The sequence below is a fragment of the Corapipo altera genome, unplaced genomic scaffold (assembly GCF_003945725.1).
Source record: "Corapipo altera isolate COAL_440 unplaced genomic scaffold, ASM394572v1 213, whole genome shotgun sequence".
Lineage (NCBI taxonomy): Eukaryota > Metazoa > Chordata > Aves > Passeriformes > Pipridae > Corapipo > Corapipo altera.
The window spans coordinates 78,994-96,917 of NW_020885129.1; the positions used below are offsets into that span (position 1 = coordinate 78,994).

A 17,924-nucleotide genomic window follows, 5' to 3' on the forward strand; every position below is an offset into this window, starting at 1 on the left:
TCCAAGGACAAAGGGTCAAAGAGGCAAAGCCAAAAAATCTTCCAAGGCAAAGGGTAAAAAGGGTCAGAGCCAGAATCTTCCAAGGCAAAGGGGCAAAGCCAGAGCTCCCAGGAGGGACTTCCAGCAGGGTGAGAGGCTCTAAAATGGCACTTTCCAGGCAGAGCTGAGCTGCTCCATCCAAAGGGCAGTTTCTCCATTGCCTTTGGAGATGCCACTTTGCCTTGGATAAAGTTCCTCAGTGAGCAAAGCTCCTCTCTCCGTTTGGGAAGGTTTCTAGAGGTGCCTGGGTTTAAATGAGGTCATTTGGAACGTAGGCAAACCAAGCCCTGGGTGCTGCCAGGCTGCAAAGGCAAAGTGGGGATGTTCCCAGGGGAAGAACAGGACAGAGATGCAGCTCCAGGAGAGCTGGAGAGACTTTGGACAAGGGCCTGGAGGGACAGGACAAGGGGGAATGGCTTCCCACTGCCAGAGAGCAGCGTTAGATGGGATATTGGGAAAGAAATTCCTCCCTGGGAGGGTGGGGAGGCCCTGGAATAGATTTCCCAAAGGATGCCCCATCCCTGGAAGTGTCCAAGGCCAGGTTGGATGGGGTTTGGAGCAAGGTGGGATAGTGGAAGGTGCCTCTGGCCACGGCAGAGGGGAGGGACGAGATGAGCTCTGAGCTCCCTCCCATCCCAAACCGCTCTGGGATTCCATGAATCCCAAAATCTGCCACCAAGTCAACGCTGAGTTCAGCACGAGGATGAGGAGTCTCCTGCCACAAAGAGCCCCTCCTGGGGCACTAAAACCCCTCTGCAAGACTGAGCTGATGGAGCACGACCCCTGCACTAAAGGGGAGGCACTAAGGGGGTGACACTGGGGGTGACACTGAGGGTGACACTGAGGGTGACACTGAGGGGACCCCCAGCCCTGACCGGCACTGTGCCTGGAGGGTATAAATATAAATATAAATATAAATATAAATATAAAATATGTCCTCGGGCTGCAGAGCCAGCAGCATGCAATTAGAGGCTATTTTAGAAAGGGAGATGCTGACAAAGAAGCTTTGCTCTCCCTTTACCTGACATGAAAAGACGCTTGTAGGAAAATTAATAGAGGAGAGGTGGCTGGCAGAGCCCTCCCTGACCCACCTGACACCACGAAATCCCTGTTTCACACAGCCACTGGCTCTCAATTTGGCAAACTTCAGCTTTTCCCCGGGGTTTCCCCTTTTTCCAAGATCAGCAGGACATCTGCTGCCCCAAGAACGGGGACAAACACGGCCCAGCGTGAGGGCAGGTCAGGATTTGGAGCTGAACGCCCCAAAAATCACCTACTTTGAGCTAAATAACTTGTGTTTATGAGCCTCTGGGACCAGCAGGCAGCTCATCTTTTCCCCCACAGCCCAGGGCAAGGCTGGGGAATGCACAAACAAGCCGGAGAAACACGAGGCCCTCGGGCAGGGAAAGATGTCCCGTGTCCAAGGGCAAGCCAACATTATGGGTTTGGAATGAAAATTGCAGTTTACGCGAGCCCAGGGCACAGGAGCTGCTTTGCTGCCCCTCCAAGGTCCCGGCTGGTGGCTCCCAGGGGCCCCCAGTGACACCAGCAGGGCTGGGGAGGGGCAGCTGGACCCACAGCGGGAGCTCACGATGTCTGGCTGCCGTGTGTGTTTTTACAAAGCTCCAGAACCGGCCATTTCGAGGCTCATTTAAGAATCCCAGGCTGCTAAAAATAACGAGGCTCCCTCCCTGCTCCACGCCAGCCCGAGGGTGGGAGCCAGCTCGCCCGGGGCTGAGGGGTTGGCAGAGCTCCGAGGTTGTGGGGGCTGCTCCTGGGGGTGGGAGATGGGGACAGAGCTCCCGAGGTCACCCCTCGGTGCTGCTGAGGGCAGGGGAACTCCCTGGAGCTCTCGGGATGCCCACCTTGGGGGCAGAAAGTGGGGAAAACCTGCAGGAGGAATCAGGGAAGCCATGGAAGCCTCAGCCAAGGGGCCGTGGAATAAATCCCTCTGGCTCAGGTGCTGCTTCAGAGCTCCTGAGCAAACAGCAGAGCCCAATAAAAGGTCCCTGTTGCCCTTGGCATCATCAGTCAACTGGACTTTGAAGCCAGCAGAGCCGACAGCCTGTTTGTGCCACAGGCACCTGGAGGTGCCAATAAAGTCCTAATTAATGGGGTCATTAAACCCAGGACCTCCTGGGGGACTTTGAGCAGGGGGAAATCGTGTCCCAGGTTCGTCCCCAAGGCAGGTGAAAGCCACCAGGGGGGTCCTGCAGCAGTTCTGCTGCCAACCCCACGAGCCAAGGCTCAGGTCGTGTCCCTCCACCACCAGCACGAGGCTCCAGGAGCAGCAGGACTGGTCCCAGCCCGGCCCAGGGAGGGAGAGAGTCACCTCAAAGCCAGAGTTCACCCAGCAAAAGCTGGGAGACAGCCCCTGGGTTCAATATTCCCACGATATTCCCTGCTGTTCGCCCTCTTCCAGCCCCGGGGAGTGCCCAGAAATCGATACCAGGGTAGAGATTTTCTCAAAGATCCGCGAGCTGGGAGTTGAAAACCAGTGAGTGGACACAGTGTGTTATAAACCCCGAGGCAGCAAAGGGAGGCACAGCTTCCCTGGGGCAGTTTTAGTGCCCAGGCTCTCTCTCCCAGCAGCAGAAAGCACTTCAGTGCTGTGGCAGCAGCAAGAATTAATTAATTCAGGGGTTGAAAAAGGCGTGTAAAGATGCCAGGGTAAACAAGAGGGGAACGCACCAAGACCTGGCTTGGGGAGAGCGTGCCTGGAAAGCAAGATTAAAACTTAGCAAGAGCCTTAAATTGAAAATAAAGGCTTTGACTGGGGACATGAAGGGCTGGCTAGGGAGGAGAGCTTGGCACACAACGGTGTCTGCTCAGAAATACTGTCCCAGGTGAGGGTCCTGCATGATTCCAGGGATGTGACAACAGAGATGGGGCTCAGGGGGGTGCAAGAGCCATGTCACACTCAGGAAAGGGGCACTGGCCATTCCAGGGGCCAAAAGCCAGCCTGTTGTCACCACAGGAATGGGGAAGGTGGCAGGGAGACCAGAGTGGAGCAGGGGAGAGCACCTGAAAGAAGAGTTTAGCAGCAGGAATTGGGGAAAGTGTCGTGGTGACCTGGTTGGTGATTTCAGAGCCACCGTGGCTGAGAACAGGTCACGGAAAACTGTGGTCTGTGAAAACCCCCAAATTCCTGCCAGAGGAGGAGTTATGGCTTTGCTGCAGAAGTTCAAGCCTTGCAAGAGCCCAGCTCAAAGGTGTAAACTGGGCCTTGCTGGTGCAGAACACTTGAGCAAGGCCTTCCCAGCCCATCCCACGCCATCATCATCATCACCATCGTCATCACGTGCCTTCATTTCACCAGCAATTAGTCATTCTCTCACTTGATGCAAGTGCCCTGGACTGCCAAGAGGATGGGTCAGTCCTGGAGCATCACTGGGACAGGGGTCAAACGGAGCCTTCACCACAATGCTGCCTCCTCTTCTCCAGCTGAACACACCGACTGCCCTCAGCCCCTCCTCTCAGGGCCCTTCCCCACCCTCATGGCCTCCTTTGGACGCTCTCTAATGGCTTCAAATCTTACATTCTGGTGCCCCAAACACCCCAACGTGGCAGGTGCAGAGCAGGACAATCCCCTCCCTCACCCAGCGATGCTCCCCCAGGCAGGACACGCTCGGCCCTCCTGGCTGCCGGGGCACCCCCCGGCCCTGGCACTGCTTTCCAGCGCCTCATTCCTGGTTCCTCTCACCTGAAGAAGCCCTTGCAGCCCTCGCAGGTCATGGCATTGAAGTGGAAGCCGGTGGCCCTGTCCCCGCAGACGCCGCAGATCCGCGGCACGTTCCGGTCGCCGTCGCCGGCGGGGTCGGGCAGGGACGTGCTGGCAGCCCCGGGCTCCATGTCTGGGGGGGATCAAAGCCAGGGGTTTATTTTGTCAAGCTGTTAACACAGCGATACAAAAAGCCAGTTAGATGCAAATAAAGGATTTTTGGTGTTTTGGGGTTTTTTTTCCCCCCTCGCCTTGGCTTCGGCGGGAGGAACTCGCGTCCCCAACTCGTGTCCCCTCCGGCTCCGGGGGCTCCCACCACCACCAAGCCGGGTCTCACGGGATCACAGGGTGGGCTGAGCCGTGAGGGACCCAAAAGGAGTACCCAGTCCAACCCTCAGCCCTGTGCAGGACACCCCAAACCCCTACCCTGTGCCCCAGAGGATCATCCAAACCTCCTGGAGCTCTGGCAGGCTCAGTGCTGTGCCCACTGCCCTGCCTGGAGGTGTCCCCCCTAAAACCAGGGCTGATCCCCCTCCCCACACCCCTCAGATCACACTCACAGCCCTTTGTGGGAGAACTCCTACAGCTCACCCCACGCCCTGAGTGTTTGCCCCTTTTCCTCCAGAAAGCCTTGAGGGGGGAGCAGAACTGGCCCTAAAACCCCAGGGCAGGAGGTGACACAGCCCAGATGCAGCAGAGAATTTCCCTCGTGCTCTGACAGGAAGCGGCACCAGCTCCCGTAAGTGAGAAAATAACCTGAACATGACTCAAAATGAAAATTGTTTTTAAAAAAACAAAAAAAAATCCCTCACAGGGCTGTAAATGAGGGTGGGAGGAAATAGAGTTCCCAGGGCAGATAGCTGGAATGAGAACTAAATGGAGCTTTTGAAAGACTCTCCCTGGCTTGTGATATCCGCTGGCAGAAATCTGTCTATTAGGAACACTGAGTATCTAAAAGCACCAGGAAAATAAAGGTTGTAAAGTTTTCCTGGTGCTGTATCTTGGCAAAGGTCACACCGAGGCTGTGGGTGCAGCTCAGCTCACCCTGGGAGCTCCCATCAGCTCCTGTGCCTCAGTTCCCCCTCGCAGAGGACAGAGTTGTCTCCTCTGTGCATCTCGGGATGAGAAATTTTGAGCTGATTCAGGAGCATCATGCAACCTTCTTTTTTTTTTTTTTTTTGTTTAAAGCCTGGCTGAATGTTTTCTCCACAGGGGCTGCTGCCTCCCTGCATCTCAGCTGCTTTCAAAAGGCTTTGGCTGGTGCTGGACTTGCCCTGTGTAAAATACCCTTTATCAGTCACTCAATAACTCCAGACAGTGAGTCTGGAGTAAAAATAAGTAGAGAGGAAAAAAAGAGGACGACCCTACAATTAAAGTCCCACTGCAAAGCTCTTGCTCGACCCAGGGAAGCCTGGAGTCCTCTTGGGCCTTGCCAGGGGAGAGCAGAGCTGCCACACAGAGCCCAAAGGCTCCACAGCCCTGCAGCACCTGGAGATGCTCCCAAAGCTGCTCCAGGAGCCTGGAGTTTCCTCCCCTGAAGACTGGCACAGCCAGTGGTCCTGGCACCTTCAGAGAGGGGTCCTGGTGGTTGGTGTTGGCTGGAGAAAGCTCCCAGGAAAAGACAGACCCAACCCCGAGGAGAACATCCCGTACCTGGATCTGGGAAATACGCCATGCTCTGCTGCTGCACATCCCACGAGCTCTGGAGCTGGGACATGGAGCCACCCACACCTAAAAAAGGCAGACAGGACACGAGCTGAGCCAGCCCCAGACCTTCCCGAGGTCGGTGACTCAAGGAGTGTCTGAGTGTGCCCCGGTCCCGCTCCGGCCCCTCGGAGCACCGTGCCCGGGGTGGGGTGATCTCCCAGACAATCCTGCCAGCTCAGGTACCACTTGTCTGGTTCCCACACCACCTCCTCAGCCCAGATCCGGGAGGAGATATCCCGGCTCCAGGCCACCCTCTGCGTGCCGGGGTTGCCACGGGAGCCCGAGGAACACGGTGGAGAACAAAGGGGCACAGGAAGGGGAGAGGACAGCGAGAGGTGCTCGAGAGGTGTTCCTTTACCCTCACTAATAATTTCCTATCAGTTTAAATCTCACAGTCCAGCTTGCCCAGCGTGGGGGGCTCGAGGGGAGGCAGAGCTGGGTGGCTGCTGCAAACACAGGTCCTCATTCCGTGCCCACTTCGAAGCCTGTGGAGTCACCTGGGCACCCCAAGGGGAAGGTTTTGCCTCCCTTTCCCACATCATTTTGTTCTTCCAGCAGCTCTGGGAAATGCCACGCTGAAACAACCCATTTTTCCCAGGGTGCCAAGAAGGCTGGGACAGAGGCAGGAAAAAGCTTTTCTCAAGGTGCTTTGCTTTCCCTGAGCTCCTCCTCAAGCCTCTTCTCACACCAGGCAATGGGTTGGTTTGTTCCCTCGGGTCACCCCCGTGTCCAGCACGAGCTCAGAGACCTAAAGGACACAACTCAGGGCCAAGGCAAGGGGAGAAACCCACGTCCCGTGGGCAGGCAGCTCATCACACTGGCCTCAGCTGAGGGGTTTTGTGCCCCCCCAGAGCACTGTGCTGGAGGACAGGGCCAGGAGACACCTTGGGAAAACACCTGCTGAGCACCTGGATGGGAACCTGCTCCCTTGGCCATGTAGAGCATCACTTCACGCCGATGGCACCCAGAAAACCTCTTTTTTTTCTGTTTTAAAGCCTGGCTGAATGTTTTCTCCACAGGGGCTGAGGCAGCTGCTGCCTCGCTGCATCTCAGCTGCTTTCAAAAGGCTTTGGCTGGTGCTGGACTTGCCCTGTGTTAAACACCCTTCATCAGTCACTCAGCAACTCCAGACAGTGAGTCTGGAGCAAAAATGAGTTGAGGGGAAAAAAAGAGGATGACTCTACAATTAAAGTCCCACTGCAAAGCTCTTGCTCGACCCAGGGAAGCCTGGAGTCCTCTTGGGCCTTGCCAGGGGAGAGCAGAGCTGCCACACAGAGCCCAAAGGCTCCACAGCCCTGCAGCACCTGGAGATGCTCCCAGAGCAAGCCCAGGAGCTTGGAGTTTCCTCCCCTGAAGACTGGCACAGCCAGTGGTCCTGGCACCTTCAGAGAGGGGTCCTGGTGGTCAGTGCTGCCTGGAGAAAGCTCCCAGGAAAAGACAGACCCCCTCCCAGGTGTCCCCCTGCCTCGTCACACCTCTTGCTTCCTCCAGCTCTGGGGTGAAGAAGCAGCAGGTGGTTTGGTGGTGATGCTCGCTGGAGAGTCCCAGCTCTGTGCCAAGTGCAATTCCCACATGGATGACGGGGCTGCTTCGACCATCTCCAGCTTCTTGGGAAATGTTACTCAGCCCCAGGATGGAAGTGACGTCAGAGCGCGGGAGGAGAGACAGGGGAGTTTCCCTCCACCCCCAGGAAAGGTTGCTCAGTCATTAAACCTGACATTTAAGTCTTCACTTCTTGGAAGTGAAGCAGAATAATTAAGTGTTCGAAGGGCTCAGCTCTTCCCAGCAGCACCAGAGAGGCCAAACCAGTTTCGGGGCTGCTGAGAGCGAAGTCGCAGCCGCCCCGTTGTCGCCCCAGCGAAGCCCCACAGGGGACTGGAAGGACCAGGCTGGGGGCTGAAATCCCAGTAAAGCCTGTGAAATCCCAGTAAAGCCTGTGAAATCCCAGTAAAGCCTGTGAAATCCCAGTGAACGCTGTGAAATTCCAGTAAACCCTCCCCATGTGCTGCCGCGGGCTCTGCGGGAGAGGCCGCTCGCTCCCAGGGAGGGTTTTGTGCTCCCCGGGCTCACACTCAATTAACACCACGCAGCCAAAACAACACCATGCTCCTCAGCCTCTCAGCGCCTCTGGCAACGAATTTAAAAAAAAAACAAAAAAACAACAAAACAACAACAACAACAAAAAAAACCCGAAAAGAAAAAGCTTTTTTTTCCAGTCCAGATCGGCCCATTCATAAGGAGCAGCTGTGGCACACGAGGAACCCTCTTCCCCCTTAAAAAAGACAATTAAACCATTTCCTCCTGGAGCTCCCCGGAGCCCTGTTATTGAGCTGCTTTCCATAAGATTTATTAGGCAGTGGACTGACAGCTTTCTGGGAAGTGGGAGCCCCCAGAGCAGCTCAGCACCAGCCTGTGCAGGGGAAGCTCCCCGAGTTTCCACATCCCTCGTGCCACCCCTCACCTCTGCTCCTAGGCTGGAAGAAACACTTTTTTTTTTCCTCTGCAAGACCTGGAGTAGCTGCAGCTTCCTGGGAGCTGGGCAAGACCTGGCAAGGGCTGGTGGTGCCACGGGACCGGCAGGTTTTCGTTCCCTGACGCAAGTCAGCTCATGCCACCCCTTCCCCCGTGGATTTGATTAGGGGTGAAACCCTCCCCTCACGCCCCCAGACCACGGGCAGAGGCTGCTCCGTGCCAGGCACATCCACACAGGCATGGAAAGGTGACAATTCCCACCCCCAGAGAGCCCAGACACTCCCAGCCTGCCCCAGTGTGATGACCAAAGGAGTCACAAACATCACTTTCAGGAAGGTCAGAAAGACTTAAAAAGAAAAAAGAATCCCTCTCTGAGGAACAGGAGCTAATCTCATTCCCTGGGAGGAATCAAGCACTTGGGGGCTCCCTAAATGTTCTGTGGGGTGGGAGTGAGTGAGCCTGGGGACACACTGAACCTGATTACAGCCACCAGTGCTCCCAGTAATGTGGTTAGGAAGGAGCAGGAGCAGCCACAGCCCCGGCAGCAAAGATCAAACAGCAGAGCAGACAGAGCAAGGTGTGCTCTGAGCCCTCTGAGACTCTCACCAACCCCCTGAGACCCCCCCAGCAGCACAGGACCCCTTCACTGCCACCTGCAGAGTCTGGGAAACCAGAAGGGAAGAGAGGGATAGTCCTCAAATTGCCAGGTTTGGGTTTCCAGGATCATCGACGCAGCGATGCCACCCTTCCCAACTCCTTTGTAAAGGATGATTGGATATTTCTCTACAGATGATTAGATATTTCTGTACAGATGATTAGATATTGGGAAGAAAGTCCTCCCTGGGAGGGCGGGGAGGCCCTGGCACAGGTTGCCCAGAGAAGCTGCCCCTGGATCCCTGGAAGAGCCCAAGGACAGGTTGGAGCCACCTGGGATAGCGGCAGGTGTCCCTGCCCATGGCAGGGTTTGGAACAGGATGATCTTTAAGGTCCCAACCCAAACCACTCCGTGATTCCATGAGCTTGTTTCGATGAGATATTAGGAAGAAATTCCTTCCTGTGAGGATGGTGAGGGGATGGGATGGATTTCTCAGAGGAAGCCTCATCCCTGGGAGTGTTCAAGGCCAGGTTGAAGCAACCTGGTCTAGTGGAAGTTGCCCCCTGCCCACGGCAGGGGGGTGGGACTGGGTGGTCTTTAGGGTCCCTCCCTCCCCAAACTACTCTGCAAGAGGTGTCAGAGCCACCAGGAGACCATGCAGGAGCTGCAGACCCTGCAAACACACCCAGCCTCCCCCATCCAAAGGCGCAGGGACTCGTCCCCCGGCAAACACACGTGGGGCAGGTGGATGTGCTGCTCCCTCTCCAAGACGGGAGCTGGGGGCTGGAGCCCAGGCACAAATTCCATCCAACCTGGATGGGAAAAGCCTGTTCAACGACCTGGGAGAGGGGCCAAGGGAGATGGGGCATGGCAGGGACACGAGGGCCAGATGGGACGAGCGTCACGGGGCAAACCCTCGGCGCCTTTGCCGGGCAGAAAAACCACCCGGCCCTTTACAAGCCCTTTACAAACCCTTTACAAGCCCTTCTCTGCCACATTAGCAAAAGATCTCTGTAAGATCTCACGTCGCAATTAGGCAACAAACCCTTACGTGTGCAGGTAAAAAGCAGAAAATATTTGCAAGTGCTGTTGCCCCGACTGGAAGGAATGAAGTAAACAGATTTCCAGATTACGGCTCGGGCACCGCTTCAAAAATGCCTCCAACCTGACTCCGTGCTGGCACCACATTTGTCACTCAAACCACAGAAATCAAACAGAGCCCTGGCTCCTCGAGCCCCCTGGACCTGTGAGCCACTGGAGGCTCCAGTGGCACCCTGGTTGGATTGCTGTGACAAGAGATTTTTTACGGGAGTGACGCGTCCTTTGTCAAACTCTCCTTCAACAAATAAATGAAAGCAACTTTTCACGCAGCAGCAACGCTGACAGGGGGCTGGCAGAGTTTCCCTTGGTGCATCTTCGCTGTGTTGGGGCTGGTTTTGGCTGGCCATGGGAAGAGGGAAAGGGGAAACTCAGCCCCAGCCCGGCTCAGGCTCTGCCCTCATTCCGCCCCGTGAGCCTCATCCGTGCACACACATCCTCCCTGGACCAACTTGATGCAAGAGCTTGCAGACACTGGGGCAGGTCTCGAGACCTTTTGCCAAGCAGGATGAGCAAGACTGGCACACCCCAGCCCGAGCAGAGGCCACTGGCACCGATAAGAGCACCAACCCAGGGAAGTCTCAGTTGCGGCATCGCGGGAGCGCCCACAGACCCCCGGCCCTGCCCCGGGGAGCAAACACAGCCCAGGAGACAAGAGCCAGCCTGAAACAGCCAGTTCTGACACTGGTGAGGGACCTGTGGGCACCACAGCACGGGAACTGGGGAGAAACCAGCACTGGGAAGGGTGAAGCACCCTCTGGCGTGGAGTCACCGTGGGCTCCGTCAGGATTTTGGGTTCCCTGAGGGGGTTTTTCAGTAGAGATCCTGACTGGGGGCTCTTCCTCCCTGTGTGAACCCCCCTCTGTGGGGGAAATGGCACGAAGCTGGGTTGGGTTGGATATTAGGAAAAGGTTCTTCAAACAGAGGGGGGAGGAACATCCACGTTGGGCACGGAACAGGGTCCCCAGGGCAGCGGTCACGGCCTCGAGGCTGCCAGAGCTCAGGGAGCATTTGGACAATGCTCTCAGGCACAGGGTGGGATTTGGGGGCTGTTCTGTGCAAGCCAGGAGTTGGACTCGATGATCCTTGTGAGGGCCCCTTCCAGTTCTGGATATTCTGGGATGATCCTTTGGAACCAGCTCCCAAACAATCCCTGACCACGAACAGGGCCCTAAAACTGCCCCCTGACACCCCCATGGAGCAAAGGGGCTGCTGCATTTCAACCTTCCACGTTCTGCTGCTCCAGGGGTAAAGCCAGGAGAACCAGGAGAGGGAAGGGTAAAGGTTTGCCAAGCGATGGAGCAAAGAGCAGGGCAGATCAAACGTGCCCGTGCCAGGGCACCCCGGGATGGGGACAGGAGGGGGAAAAACCAGCCTGGCAACTCGTGAGCTCCCAGCCCTGGCAAAGCCGAGTTCAGGCATAGAAGGGATGGGGGTCCCAGGTGTTGGATGAGGCCAGCCATGGGATTTGGGCTCCATAGATCCCGTTATCCTCTCTATTCCAGCTGTCCCCCTGGGGCTGGCACTGCACACAAGTCAAATTGAACCATTGGATTGACATCCCCCTGCGCCTCAAACGGGACGGGGCACAGCCCACCACCCCACTGAACACACCCTGCGGGAGGAAACCCCAGCTAACCACACAGGCTCCTGCTTTTCTGGGGATTCTCCCAGCAAAGATCCCTGCCTGCAACCTCGCAGTCGCTCCTGCAGCCTTTCCATCGAGGCAAGAGGCCCCGTGCCTCCCAGTCCATGAGCCACAGACACACAACAACCCTTTCCCAACGCATTAAGGCTGAACAACAGCCTAAAAAGCAGCCAGGGATCCCTGGGGAAGGCCACGGGTGCCTCATTTCCTGAGCAGCCGCGGGAGGATGTTGGTCACGAAAGCCGTGGCTGGTTCCCTTCCACTCGGAAGCTGCTGCCTGTGTTTGTGGTTTAGGGAAAAAGGCAGCTGGGAGATGTTAGGCTGGACTAACTCAGTAGAGCTGCATTTACAGCCAGAGTTCCACACTCTGGGACAACAGCCCGTTGCACTGGTGTCTGTGTGTCCCCGTGACCCAGGGCTGGAGCGGCTGCTGGAAGGGGACGATCCAGCTTTGAGGTTTCCAGGGGCACAAGCGCCGGTTCACAGGAAGGATTCAGCCCCATCCAGCCCCCATGTGACTCACCAAGGCAGCCTGCAGGGTGCCCTGCCCGGATTCAGGGGAACCAACCTCTCCAGGCACCCCAAATTCCCTACAAAGCCACAGCAGGTCCCAGGCCCTGGTACGGCTGGCCCAGGGCAGCAGTGGAGTCACCACCCTTGGAAGTGTCACCACCCCATGGATGTGGCACCTGGGGACACGGCCAGTGGTGACCACAACAGTGCTGGGGCAACAGTTGGACTCAATGATCTCAGAGGGCTTTTCCAGCCTTAATATTTGATATTAAGCCTTAATATTTAGGATTTTATGTGAGGCTGCAAAGAGCTCCCCGAGAGCTGCTCTGGGAGACACTGCTCATGCTCTCAGCCAGCACTGACCCTGCCCTGAGTGTTCATTAGCTCAGGAGAGAAGGAGGGACAAAGTACAGAAAGAGCTTGTCCCCCTGAGGGTTTTTTTCCATGTTTTATGACTTCCCACAGGCTGGGGCAGCTCAGCCTGAGCCTCACCCACAGGGCCCTGACTAAGCTGCTTCTGGGACCTACCAACGAAAAACATCCCAGAGAAAATGAAAATCAAGTCTGGAGCTACCAAAGGCACTTCAGGAGGAGCTGCTGCTCTGTTTGTTCCTCCTGTGGATGCAGTGGACGCTCATTTCCCAGCACGTCCCCTCTCCCTGCAGCCACAGTCAGAGCTGCCTTCACCCACTGAGGTTGAATTGGAACTTAAAGACCAGGAATTCCACGTGCAGGGTCTGTGCCCGCACTCAGAGGGCTCCAGGACAGGGATCAGGAGGGATGGCAGAGCTGGCTGAGCACGGGGGCATTTCCAGCTGTTGCACCAAACCCCCACCAGCTGCTCTGTGCACAACTCCTCTGGTGTCTCTGCCTCTCCCGCCCCTGCAATTTTAGCTGCAGACAGGAGCAGCACGTGAGAGCTGTCCCCCCTCTCCCTCATTTTCACTTCTTATCATTGGGAGTTATTGCTCCAAGCCAATACTTCCAATGGAAACTCCACCTTCAGCTTAATCAACACGATTCTCAGGCTGATATCCCCGTCGTTCTGCCTCCCAGGAGCACCACCACTGCACCCAGTTGATTGCAGGGCACTACAAGGACAGGGCAGAGGGAAGACTCTGCCCCAACGAAGCCAGAGCAGCAATTATTTCCACAGATGCCCCCCCTGTGACATTTGGGGCCACCTGAGCCCTTCCCAGGTTTCCACTGTCCCCTCCTCTGGCTCCAAATCGCTCCTGGGCTTCGTCTGTGCCTCTGTTTCCCAATCACCAATTCCAAGGTAAGGGCACCCAAGGAGTCCTTTCCTCTCCTATTCCAAAAAATCCAGGAAAGGCCAACAGAAAGGAGCTGTCCCTACATGTGGGAAATACCACACTCCTTCAGAGCTTCTCCCCTATTTCGAAATATTTGCAAACAGGTTCTCTCTCTGTCGCCCTCCAGAGAGGAAACCACCCTGGGAGCACACAACCCCCAGCAACCTGAACATGGAAACCAGTTCATTTAGCACCTCCAGCCCACCCTGGGCTTTTTGGTGGAGATAGGAGGGGAAAACTCCAGCTGATTAAGCTGCAAAATGCTACAGAAGCCGCCCTAGAAACAGCAATCTGAAGGTGTGCCCCAGGTTTGGGAGAGGATCTGGGACTTGGCTGAGGAGGGGAATTTAAACCTTGCCTAAAGCACATGTGTTAAGCCAGGCCAGGCTCTCCAGCAGCACTTGGATGTCAGGACTACCTGATATTGCTGGTGACCAGCGACAGGACACAAGGGGACAACGCGAAGCTGTGCCAGGGGAGGTTGAGGTTGGATTTTAGGGGAAGGTTCTTCCCCCAGAGGCTGGTTGGGCACTGCCCAGGCTCCCCAGGGCAGTGGGCACAGCCCCAAGGCTGCCAGAGCTCCAGGAGGGTTTGGAAAACACCCAGTGGGATTTTGGGGTCAGAGTTGGACTGGGTGATCCTCGTGGTTCCCCTCTCGACTCAGGATATTCCAGCTCCTCTCTGTGCAAGGAACCAGCCCAGAGTCCAGGATTCAAGGTCTTGGGATTCACTAAGTCCCAACGGACGTGGGAAAGATCAACGAGAGGCTCAGAGATAGGGCCCTTCTGAGGCTGCCGACCTGCTCCAGTGGCCTTTGACACAATAAACTCATTTATGAGGATTCCAGGTGATAGAGGGACAACATTCCCAGAAACAGAGTCCTGATGCCTTTGGCTGAGCCATGCTGGGAGCAGATTGTGGGGAGATGTTTGCTGTAGGATGCCCAAACCCACCTCATCAAAGAGGACAAATCACTTTTTTAAGTCCCTTGCATCTATTTGGCCGCTCCAGCTACAGTGTTTCCACTCAGTTATTTCTTAATTAGTTGTAAGAAATTTTATTTATGAGGGTGGGGAAATCCTGACATGGGGAAAGCTGCAGTTGGAGCAGCAGGAAGAGACGGAGAGAGGTTGATTTGTGATGGATTAGTCACCCTAAACCAACACCACAGACACACAAGCCTTGACCAGCCCTTGTTGCAAGGCCTAGATGAAGGCAGGAGGCTTCCCCACCAACAGATTTCTCAGGAATTTGGCACTACAGCAGACAAGAAGTGGCATTGCAAGACTTATTGAGGGAAAAAAAAAAAAATCAGCTCCCAAAATCCGGCACGACAGGACTGGAATTCTCACCCCTGTATTCCAGTGGGAACTTATAGCATGAGCAGGGGAACTGCCAGATTTTAGGCAAGACTGGACTCAAAAATCAGCGTATCCAGGACCCACTTTCACTGGAGAGACAGAGCAGGAGCCTCACAGTGGGATATTTCCAATTTAGGAGGGAAAAACCCCCCTGAGTGATGTCATCTCCAAGATTATCCCAGAGCCAGGAGTATTTGCACGTGAACATCCCCAGGGACGAGATGAACTCCCAGCTCCTCAGAGACAGTCCCTGCCTTGGGCACAAGCTCTGGGAGCTCAGCTCAGTGCAGTGACACCCTCTCATTCATTACTTGCATTAGTTCTTTGCTTTCTGCCTCCCACCTTTCCCCCCAAGCTGGAGCCCAGCGACATCTCCCTCCAGCCCAAGCTTTCCCAACCCATTCCAGTCTCCTTAAGAGCCACCAGCAGCGATTTTCCAGCAGATCTTTATCAGCTGATTAAAGGACAACTAGAAATGCAGCAGCCAGGGATTAACAGAGAGCCCCTGAGCCAGAAAGAGAGGGGGGGAAAAAAAAGAGCAAGGAGAAACCCCAGAAGTCAGACCAAACCAAGAGGACATCCCTGTGTCACCCCTCACCAGAGAGGTGGAAGGTAAAACAACCCCAGTGAGTGTTAAACCTTCCCATTAATTGCTGGTTTCCCTTGAGGTTTTGGGGCAGAACCACAGCCCTGTTGCTGCAGATCAAGGACCCCAAAGAAGGGCCAGAGTCCCCAGGCTGAGCCCTGCTGAGCCCCTGGGCTGCTCTCCCAGGGCAGGAGGGCAATTCCCTGTCCCAGGAGTGGGACGAGGAGGAGTTGGCTCCCAGGTCTCTGCTTCTCCCACCTGTCTGGACAAGCTGACAGGTAAATGGGGAGCTGGGCCCATGCAGGGCACGTGACAGCAAGGCAGAGCCGTGCCCTGCCCTGTTCCTTCCCTGGCAATTTTCCTGCTGCTTGAGGAAGCGAGTGGGTGAGCACAGGCTTTAAAGTTGTTCCTCTCTCCCGAGAAATTGCTGGGTAATTCTGCTTTTCTTCTTGCCAGGGGTGAGCTGGAGCAACCCCACTCCAGCCCTGGAGCAACCCCACTCTAGCCCTGGAGCAATCCCACTCCAGCCCTGGAGCAACCCCACTCCAGCCCTGGAGCAACCCCACTCCAGCCCTGGAGCAACCCCACTCCAGCCCTGGAGCACACAGTGCTCAGCCTGGGCTGCAGGAAGACACAGAAAAGGTGTTTTCCGTGCTCTGACTCAAGGGTCAGTGAGCAGAGGAGGCTGCAAAGCACCAGCCCTGAGCTGCTCACCCCTTCCTACCAGTGGGTCTTGCGTCACCCTTGGATTTGGGCACCCAAATCCCTCAGGTCCCACCTCATCCTCTCCCTTAAGTTCGTGCAGCTGAGGTCACACAACTGGCCACAGACACTTTGTCACAAGAGCCTTCAGTGGTTTGAAATTCCACCACCTGTGACAGGTGAAATGAGCAGCAGGAAGCATTTCTGGCACCACAGGAGCCCCTGGGAGTGCAAGGGCCTGGTACACACCTCAGGCCCACCCTGAGAGTTCACAGTTCAAGCATCAAACGAGGCTAAAACACCAATTTTTGTGCCCTGTCCTTTATGTGCAACAAGGAGGATGGTGCTAGAGGCCACCCAGCAGCAGAACACAAACCCAGGTTTCTCTTCCTCTGTCCAGCACTGAGCAGGCCATGGAATTCCCTGAGTGTCCAAGCAGGCAGTGCAGAACCTCAGGAAGGGATGGACTCTCCTTGGAGCACAGGCAGAGGTGGGGACAGGAGCTGCCTGCACCACAGTGCCAGGAGAAAACAGGGAAGGAAAGCAACACACCAGGAAAACTGTGTTGAGGAGGACTCTCCTCATCAGGGAAGAGCTCCCAAACCAGAGATTTAAGCTCAGGACTGGGAACTGGGCAGCAACTTCACATTCAGCCTAAGCCGGAAACAACAACAATCTCTTTACCTGGTGACAAATAACACTAAGCTGAACCAAACCTCCAGGCCAAGGGGGCACGAGGGGCACGTGGAAGGAGGCAGGCGCTCCCCAGCTGGTGTTTCCCAGGGCAGCACGTGGCAGCCAGGACTCGCTGTCCCCTCTGGGGACGCCCAGGTGAGCTCAAGGACACGGCACGTTCCGCAGAACTAAGCAAGTCTAAATATAGACCCGACTGTAGCTTATCTGCCTCCCGAGCAGGAGCATTTCTGAGGAACCCTCCCTGTCAGCACCAGCCCTGGGGAGGGCACAGGAGGTTTAAGAGACCCCCCAGAGCCCCCGTCCCTCACCTGGTGGGCGAGGAACCCACCCGAGGTGGCACCTGGTGGGCGAGGAAACCATCGCCCCCCTCCTTGCCTCGTGCTGGCCCATCGTGGGAGGCTTCTTGCCCAAGCAGGGAGGAGCAGTGGGAGCACTGAGGGAGCAGGAGCTGGCGTGTGGGGCAGCCTGGCATTGAGAAATCGGGGCAGCACCTACACGGGAGCCGGGAGCGGAGCGGCATTCCCAGACGGGGTGAAAAGGCAACAGCACGGGAGAACACGGGCTCTGGTGTGGGAACCCTCGGGAAAACAGCAAAAACTCCTCGGGAAAACAGCAAAAACTCCTCGGGAGAAGGGGCAGAAAGGCACGAGGACTCCCAGCACGGGAGAGTCACTCACCGGTGTCCCGGTGACCCGGAGAGCTCAGGAGTCACGTCAGCAGGTCCTGGGCAGACACCATGGATTCCTGGCAATGAGGAAACGGCTTCAGATGGACAGATAAAGGTCCCAAGTACTGCTTTTCATCACTTTTACACCCCGTTTCCATGAATTAGAGGCAAAGCCTGGCTGGCACGAGGCGAGGTTTGTGCTGATACCGCCGTTAACCAGCACAGATAAGGGAGCTGTACCTGAGGAGCAGCTGAGTCAGCAGCTGGAGATGGAGCTGGAAGCTGGTCAGGGGCACTGGGAACGCCCTGTTGCCCCACACCGAGCTCTCCTGGCCAGAGGAGGAGGCCCATTCCCCCCAGCCACGGCTTCTCCTTCCTCGGGTCACCCCCGAGAAGCTCCATTTTAAAGCCTCAGAGTCTCCACCTTCCCCATCCCCCTGGACTTTTGCTCCCCTCACACTTTGCTTTAAACCATTCCCTCCACCAGCCCCGGCAGCACGAGCTGGGGCTGCCCCCCAGGCACCAGCACACGGCTCTTGTCCAAAAAAAAAAGGGAGTTTTCATGTTTAGATAGAAGAGCTCAGCTGGAAGGGACCTGTGACAAGGAGCTTCTCCAAGTCCGTTTTCAGGTGGGCCTCCAGTTGTCCCTCCAGAGCCAAAATACAACTCAAAAAGCCCAAACCAGAGGGATTCTCCCCACAGGGATTTACACATTATTTATACACAGAATTAACACATTAATTTCTTAATTTATATTATTTTATATTATTTTATATTATTCTTATGACCTCATATTAATTTTGTAA

The 17,924-nt window shown here is 55.9% G+C and overlaps 1 protein-coding gene across 3 annotated transcripts in view; it reads right to left on the minus strand.

The window, feature by feature from the left end:
- VDR (vitamin D receptor) overlaps window positions 1-17,924 on the minus strand; it is a 30,182-nt gene that overhangs the window by 9,078 nt on the left and 3,180 nt on the right. For 2 of the 3 annotated variants that reach the window (XM_027670042.1, XM_027670040.1), the window contains exons 2-4: window positions 17,129-17,195; window positions 5,414-5,491; window positions 3,743-3,893 (exon numbers count right to left, since the gene is read on the minus strand). In XM_027670042.1, the coding sequence (XP_027525843.1) occupies window positions 3,743-3,893; window positions 5,414-5,477 (215 nt within the window). In that variant the 5' untranslated portion in view covers window positions 5,478-5,491; window positions 17,129-17,195. The remainder of the gene's footprint in view (window positions 1-3,742; window positions 3,894-5,413; window positions 5,492-17,128; window positions 17,196-17,924) is intronic. The other variant, XM_027670041.1, reaches the window with a different exon arrangement.